General features: G+C 57.2%; 1 protein-coding gene across 2 annotated transcripts; it reads left to right on the plus strand.

The window, feature by feature from the left end:
• Positions 1-51: 51 nt before the first annotated feature.
• Positions 52-6,836, plus strand: NLE1 (notchless homolog 1). 2 transcript variants are annotated; one of them, XM_065853165.2, is made up of 13 exons: positions 52-104; positions 374-517; positions 591-808; positions 900-979; positions 1,253-1,329; positions 2,409-2,506; positions 3,678-3,870; positions 4,272-4,407; positions 4,750-4,796; positions 4,949-5,151; positions 5,784-5,943; positions 6,039-6,109; positions 6,571-6,836. In XM_065853165.2, exons 1-13 carry the CDS (start codon positions 96-98, stop codon positions 6,581-6,583), a joined length of 1,449 nt encoding a protein of 482 aa, XP_065709237.1. In that variant the 5' UTR covers positions 52-95; the 3' UTR covers positions 6,584-6,836. The 2 variants fall into 2 exon arrangements, with proteins under 2 accessions (XP_065709237.1, XP_065709238.1); XM_065853166.2 differs by lacking the exon at positions 52-104 and adding an exon at positions 112-293.
• The last annotated feature ends 1,017 nt before the right edge of the window (positions 6,837-7,853 follow it).

Genomic DNA, 7,853 nt, shown 5'->3' on the forward strand with positions numbered 1-7,853 from the left:
TGTTCCCACCGCCGGCCGCCAGGGGGCAGCAGCGCCGCGTCCAGGGCCGCCCGCCGGGAGGCGCCGCTTCCGGCGCACGTGGGGCGCGCGGACACATGGCCGCGGTGAGCGGGATCGGGACCGGGATCGGGACCGGGACCGCGGGGACACCGGGGGGTGCTGGGGAACCGAGGCCTCCTGACCGCCCGGGCTCCCCGGTTGGGCTCCTCCTGCACCCCGGTCCCTTTAGGGTGTTTCTCTCCCACGGGGTCCACGCCGCGTTCCCCCGTAGCGGCTCCTTCTCCCCCACGCGGGTACCGTTTCCCGGGTGGGGTTCTGTGGGTTATCCCCCCTCCCCGCGGGGACTCCCGGTCCTGAGCCCGCTGTCCCGCAGATCATGTCGCCGGACGAGGACGTGCAGCGGCTCCTGATCCAGTTCCGGGACGAGGCGGGGGAGTCCCTGGGCTCCCCCTTCGACGTCCCGGTCACCATCACCCCGGACAAGCTGCAGCTGGTCTGCAACGCGCTCCTGCAGAAGGTGAGACCCCCCGGCACCCCCGGAGCCCGGCCCGGGCTGCCCCTCGCTATGGCACCCACCCTCTCTCCCGCAGGATGAACCGGTGCCTCTCGCCTTCTTCGTCCACGATGCCGAGATCGTGGTGTCGCTGGAGAAGACCCTGGCGGGGCAGAGCGTGGAGACGGAGAAGGTCCTGGACATCATCTACCAGCCGCAGGCGGTGTTCAGGGTGCGGGCGGTGACCCGCTGCACCAGCTCCTTGGAGGGACACACCGAGGCCGTCATCTCGGTGGCCTTCAGCCCCACGGGAAAGTACGAGGGTCCGGCTGCGGGTGGGGGGCTCGGGGTGAGGCAGCAGCCGCAGGGGACATCGCGCTGAGCTGGGTGATTCCTCCCCTCCCAGGTACCTGGCGAGCGGCTCCGGAGACACCACCGTGCGCTTCTGGGACCTCAGCACGGAGACACCGCAGTTCACGGCCAAAGGTGGGTGTGGGGTATCCCGGGAGGGCAAATCGTGATCCCCCTCCCTCATAGACACCCTGCCTGCTCGTGGGGACAGAGCAGAGCCTGGGTGCTGCCTGAGCCGCACAGCGACCGCGGCTCAGGAGGAGAGTGGCTCTATTTGACTAACAAAGCAGAAGAACCAGGAGGAACACGGAGGGTTCCCCCCACCTCTGGTCCTGCTTCGAGGTGGCTGCAGTTCCAGGACACTGGGGACAGTCACAGGTCTCCACTCACTCGCGCTCTCTCTGCCAGGTCACCGGCACTGGGTGCTCAGCATCGCCTGGTCACCCGACGGCAAGAAGCTGGCCTCGGGCTGCAAGAACAGCCAGGTACGGCTTGGCAAAACCTTTCTTTCTCCGGGACATGAGGGGTGTATCTGGTTGTTCTGAGCAGGCTCCTGTTCCCCAGAGGAGCTCTGCACATGGATGTGTTGCAGCAGCCTCCGAACTCTGCCAGGCAGGGCTCTGGCTTTGTCACCTTTGTCGACCTCTCCCGCTGAGCCCTGCTGTCCTGTGGCAGATGCTTTTCCCTCCGCGCAGGAAAGAGTCCAGGCTTTGGACGTGGTCCTTGGCAGGCGGCTCCGTCACGAGGGAGGTGTCTGGAGCGAGAAGGGGCATCGCCCGGCCAAGCCAGGGCTGCGGTTTGCGTGACCCAGACGTGCAGCGGCAGCCTCTTTGCAGAACTCCCGCTCAGACACTGCCAAATTCCCTCTTACAGGAGTGTAAAGGGGGCCCTGCCCCAGCTCTGGGGCAAAATCTGTGCGATTAAGGTGTGCACAGAAATGCCTGGGGAAGCGGGAGCACTCGTGGGCAATTCAAAGTGAGTCAGCGCCTTGCTGAGCTGCAGGCGGGCACACGCTTGCTCCTGGTTTGGTGCTGTTCTGGCTTAAATCTGACCCAGCGAGCCGCTTGTCCTCCGTTTCCCTATTTCTCCCAGGTTCTTAAGGAGGAGATGACTAATGACTTGGCTCTTTGGATGAACATTTATGTAGAGAGAGAAAAAACAAGAGAAAACCAGCATGTGTCCCACCCACAGAATCCAATAATAAGTAGCATTTAGCGCGCTCTGGTTTTCATCGCGCTCTGCAAACATTCGCTAGCGCTCTGGCACGGAGCAGCTGAGGCTCAGGCCGGCTTTTTGGGGACCCGGATTGGTTTTGAGTTGAGGCAGATATTTTTGTAGTGCCAGCGTTTTAGGCAGAGAGGAGGGCGATCAGGTCTCATGCTTTGAAATGTCCGCCGATCGCTGCCGGGATCTGGAAAAGCATCTGCCCCCCTCCCTTCCCGCTCCCTGCCAATGTAAATGCAACCCCAAGGACACTTACGCTTTCTAAATGGAGCCCGCGCGTCCCTGGGGTTCACATGATGCGTGTGGCCTGACGCGACCCTCTTGCTTCTCTCCTGGACAGATATTTCTCTGGGACCCGGCCACCGGCAATCAGATCGGCCGGGTGCTCGCCGGCCACTCCAAATGGATCACGTGTCTGTGCTGGGAGCCGCTCCACATGTAAGTGAGGGGCCAGCCCAGACCTTCCCTGCGCTTGTGTGGGAAAGAGCAGCCTGAGCTGGAGGGCACGGCTCCCATTTGTGGTTCTCCAGTTATGGGGTGCGGGCAGGACAACAGCTCCCAAAATGGGCTGGGAAAAACGCGCCCAGCTCGGGGGCAGCTGCTCCTCGTGGTCCCCATGGGGGTGCTGGGGAAGTCACTGCCTGGCTGTGCTGCTTTTCCGCTCTATAAAAGACGTACGTGCCTATGGAAAATAATGTTTTCGTGGTGCGGGACAGAGATTTGAGGTGCACCCCCCCAGCGTGCTGAGCTGGGAGGAGAAAAACTACTCACGTATGCCCTCCTGCATCCTGGTTGCCTCTGTCATCCTGTTTATTCATTGTGAGGGCTGATTAACGGTGCAATCCCCTTATCCCTTCCATCAGCTCAAGCTCTGCCTGGGAGGGGTGGGTGGAGGGGCTCGATTGTAGCCGATAATCCAAGACATTATAGAAATAAGTAAATAACCGAAGGAAACGCCCCTGCAGAGCAGAGCCCTGCAAATTGAATTTGCCAGTAGGAAACTCCAGCTGTTTGCAAGCAATTAACTGAATTAGCAAAAACTGATTGTAAAGGAGGATGAGGAAGTGGAGAGGAGGGGAGGACCCTCCCAGGGCTCCACTTGTCTGTCTCCAGCCAGCTGCTCTCCCTGCTTGGTTCCTGTGTGACAGGAGGGGCCGAGCTCTTCCTCACTGCGGCTGGTGCCAGGGACAACTTTCTTTGACGTTAAAACCATGTTGAGTGGTGAAGATGATGTTAAAAGAACAGAGGGCTGTGTCTCCCCAGCCCAGGCCCAGGGAAGGTGCCAGTTTGTGGTCCCCTCGGTAGCCAGTGGGTTGAAGCTGCCTCCTGTGGTCATTGCCAAGGGCTCGGGTGCCAGGTTTAACATGGATTGATGCCTCCAGCGTAGCTGGCTTGGAGGGAAGCTCTGTCTGCCTGTCCCCAGCCTTGTGGGATCCTGTTCTCTGTAGGTCAGCGCTCTGCTGCTCCCCGGGTTCTCTATGATCTTAGGCCAAAAGAGAAAGTTGGTTTTTATTGACTTCTGGGCCCTCGAATCCTCGGGGGCTGACGGGAAGAGCTTGGTGGAGCAGCTGTGTGCGCTGTGCAAATGGATTTGATCTTTTTTGCCCAGAAACCCCGAGTGCCGCTACCTGGCGAGCGCCTCCAAGGACGGCAGCGTCCGCATCTGGGACACACTGATGGGCAGGTGTGACAAAATCCTCACGAGCCACACGCAGTCGGTGACGTGTGTGAAGTGGGGGGGTGACGGCTTGATTTACTCCTCCTCCCAGGACAGGACCATCAAAGTCTGGAGGAGCCAGGACGTAAGTGCGGTGGGAAGCCCTGGGGCTGCTGCAAGGGGTGCTGGACACACTGTGTTGTAGCTTTGTCTGCTCTTCCTGGCACAGATTGTGCCCTCGAGGATTGAGGTGCTGTGTCCTCTTGACCTGGCAGAGCCTGTTCCTTAGCGCTGTTTGGAAGGGTTAGCTCTTCTGCAATGTTTTTATCCCTAAAAGCTTAAAATGGGGTTAAAAGCTGAAAACACCCCTGGAACGACGTGTTCTGGGGAGTTCCCTGCAAGGCCCAAGTCGTTTCTTCCCCGCTAAGCCTTGCTGCAGGGTTTGGGAAGTTCAGGGCTGGTCCCTGCAGTGCGATGGGTCTGGGGTCCCGCACAGTCTGGCTCTGTCCTCCCCGTCCCTCTCTAAGCGGGTGGTTTTGTTTCCAGGGCGTCCTCTGCCGCACCCTGCAGGGCCACGCTCACTGGGTGAACACCATGGCCCTGAGCACCGACTACGTCCTCCGCACCGGTGCCTTCGAACCTGCCGAGGCCACCATCAACCCGCAGGATCTGCGCGGCTCCTGTGAGTGCAGCACCCGTGCTGTGGGCTGGGGGAGGCGGTGGGGAGGAGAGCGAGGAGACCTGATGGCTCCTCTTAATGCTGCCGTGAGCCACAACGATCCTGAGAGCTGGGAGCAGGTCCTGTGCTGGTGTCGGTGGTGCTGGCAGCCACGCACAGGGCTGACCACCCTGTTTTCAAGGGCTTTTCCTCCCTGTGACAAAGAGAAAAGGGATGAGTAGTCACAAACGCATCTGCTTGACCCACAGAGCCAGGATTGGAATGGGCATCACAGGGTTGTAAAGTTTCCTTTGACCTAAGGATTTCAAATCTCTCTTCCTTCTCTTCTCCCTTTCGCTCTCTCAGTGGCAGAACTGAAGGACAAGGCACAGCAGAGGTATGACCAAGTCAGGGTAAGTCCCTTTTGTCCATCCGTGGTTTCTAACGCAGTTACTGCTGGAAGCAGTAAATGCACACGGTTGGCCATTGGCCCCGACGTTGATGTGCTTCCAAGCTCTCCACACTTGGCTTGTGCAAGACTTGGGCTTTTTCATCCCTTTTTCAGGGCCAGGAACCGGAAAGGCTCGTCTCAGGGTCGGATGATTTCACGCTGTTTCTTTGGAGGCCAGCAGAAGACAAGAAGCCACTAGAGAGAATGACGGGCCACCAGGCATTGATTAACCAAGTCCTCTTCTCGCCAGACACCAGGATAATCGCCAGCGCTTCCTTTGACAAGTCCATCAAGCTCTGGGATGGCAGGACAGGGAAGTGAGTTGGTTTGTTCGGTTACGAGGTGGTGCTTGTGTGGGCTCTGCATGTCATGCAGAGGTTACGCAGAGATGGGCCCCAGTGTCATTGTCAGCAGCTCCCCAGTGTGTCCGGCACCTCTGTAGCCTGAACTCATGCAAATTCTGGGGCATTTCTGTCCTTGGGAAGTCCCTTGTCCGGCTCTTCTTGTGTGATGGGGTCTGCTGGAGTGCTGGTGAGCTCGCTGGGGCAGCAGTCCTGCCCTTGTTCTGCCTTCTACTGATGAGCTTGGGTTTCACGTTAGTAATTTGAAAGGTCCTTCAAAATGCAGTCTGCTCAGCCAGAGAGGGAAGGACACATCTGTGCAGCAGGGCTGTCGTGTTGCCTGCTGGACGAGTGTTTCTTGGCAGAGGAGCTGGGATGAAGAGCCATCCTCTAGAAGGCTCTGAGCCCATCTGGGAGGGTTTTTAGACAGACTGAGCCACCTATGGATGCTATAGCAGTTGAGTGCCTTGTGTGTGCTGGCTTGGGGTTTGCTGGGCGTCTCATGACACTGGCTGGGGAAGAAACACGAAGACTGGGAAGAAGGCAGGTTTGGAACAAACTCAGGTGGCTGCTCCTCTGACAGCTGCTTCACGTCTCCTCCGCACCAGGTACCTGACGTCGCTGAGGGGCCACGTCTCGGCCGTGTATCAGATCGCCTGGTCAGCCGACAGCCGCTTGCTGGTGAGCGGCAGCAGTGACAGCACGCTGAAGGTCTGGGATGCCAAGACGAAGAAACTGGCCATCGATCTCCCTGGCCATGCAGACGAGGTGAGGTGTCTGGTCGAGCTGAGGTGTCTGGGAGAGGCAGGAATGACTCCTCCTGCCGTGAAGGCAGAAATAACTGAGTCTTTCCCCAATACTAGGTGTACGCAACAGATTGGAGCCCCGACGGACAGCGGGTGGCAAGTGGAGGGAAGGATAAGTGTTTGCGGATGTAAGTAACCTGTTGCCTGCCCATAAAGGATGTTGCAGCTGCTCCGTGCGTCCTTCAGAGCTGCAGTGTCTTTGCAGAGACCTGCATGGTTAGGGCATGATCTTTCCTTGGAGAGAGCACAGCGCTGGGCCAAATTCCATCCCGGAGACCTGACCTCCCTGGAGGCAGGAGCTGCTGCTGTCCCCTGGGACAGGACTAGAAAGCAGAGTCCCTCCAGCTGAGTAGTCGGGTGAAATTTGACTCAGATATTTTGGCTCCTGGAGAGGGGAAGGAGCAGTTGCACCAGTCATTCAGACCCATTCTCACCTTCCCCCAGTTATGCAGACAAATTCCCTTGAGCTGGTTGTCGCTCTACCTTGGCTGATGAAGGAACCTGGTCCCCAGGCCCCCGCTGTGCTGCTCTCGTACGGTACCACGTGGCATCGCTGGTGCTGGACCACAGCAGCTCTTTCTGTTTGCAGATGGCGCCGATAGGAGCAGCGACACGAAGCTGCTGGTCCCGTCCGAAGCTGCCTGTCCTCATCACAACCTGCCCGGGAGATCCGCGAGGTGATGGACAACAGAGGCCGACCGGAGCACAGCTCCCTGTTCCTGTTGGCTGCTCTCCCTCATGGACTTATTCCTTATATTTATTTAAGGAAATTTTAATTCTAGTTCTTATTAAGAGCTGTGCTTTGCAGGATGGTTTCCTCTGAACATTACAGGAGGGTTATCTCATCTGCCTCCATCTCAGCTGGCTTTTTATTGAGATTTCAGCCTTATGGCAGCCTGCTGCCTCGAAAGGGGCAAGCGAAGGGTGGGGACAGCTCCTGCCCCTTCTTGCTGAGTGAAGAATCTGCAGAGAAGAGGCTTTTAGTGGTAACAGAAAGGGGTGTCCTTATGTGACCTTCAGAGAGGGCGAGAGGAAGGGGAATATTCGGCACATGATTACACTGCAGGGTTGTGCTCGGCTACGTGACTGGGACAAAGATCTGCTGAGAATAACTTCTTGGGGCATCTCGTTATTCCAGTGAGGTTTTGCCTTTCCCCTCAGCCCGTTTTCCTGTGGGCTGTGCTGAGTGTTACCTGTTAGTGTTACCTGTTAGTGCTCCTCTGCATCCACAGCAGGTAACTCATTCACTCATCTGTTCAGGGTGCAACAGGCATGGACTTCAAACAGCTGGTACAGCTGTGCTGAGTTTTCAGATCTCAATGGCTCTTGGAAGGAGGGGAATGAAGCACTTGTGCCTCTGAACAGGGGAGGGAGCGCCTGTTTCTCATCCACTACTGGCTCGGGAGGGAGGAAGGGGGAAGGAGAAAAAGGGAGCAGGCATTTTGGGTGGTGTTTGTCCCTTGCCCTGGATACGTGCTGACAGCGGGGCTGGGACGGTCACGCTACATGGCAAAACTTCCATTGCGCAGAGTTGGCTCCTTCTGGAATTTCTCAAATGCATTTACTTGCCCAGTGGGTGAGAGGGATTCACAGTCTGTTATATATTTGTACACTTGCGTATGAGCCTTTTTGTAAGTCAGTTCAGGCCTTCAGCAATCATGAGGCAAATAGACCTGGATTTAGTCTTTATTTCCAGGATGGTTGGAAAAAAAAATGAAGATGTGATGAATAAGGCATAGGAATTATATTGTCAGATTTAGCTGCAGCAAGCCAGCATAAAGGCCAAAATATTCTTTGTAACCTTCATACTGCAGTTTCTACTCCATGATTACTACAACTCAGAATAGGAGTTTGGGTATCAGATGCTTCCCA

Source organism: Patagioenas fasciata, chromosome 19, assembly GCF_037038585.1.
Source record: "Patagioenas fasciata isolate bPatFas1 chromosome 19, bPatFas1.hap1, whole genome shotgun sequence".
Lineage (NCBI taxonomy): Eukaryota > Metazoa > Chordata > Aves > Columbiformes > Columbidae > Patagioenas > Patagioenas fasciata.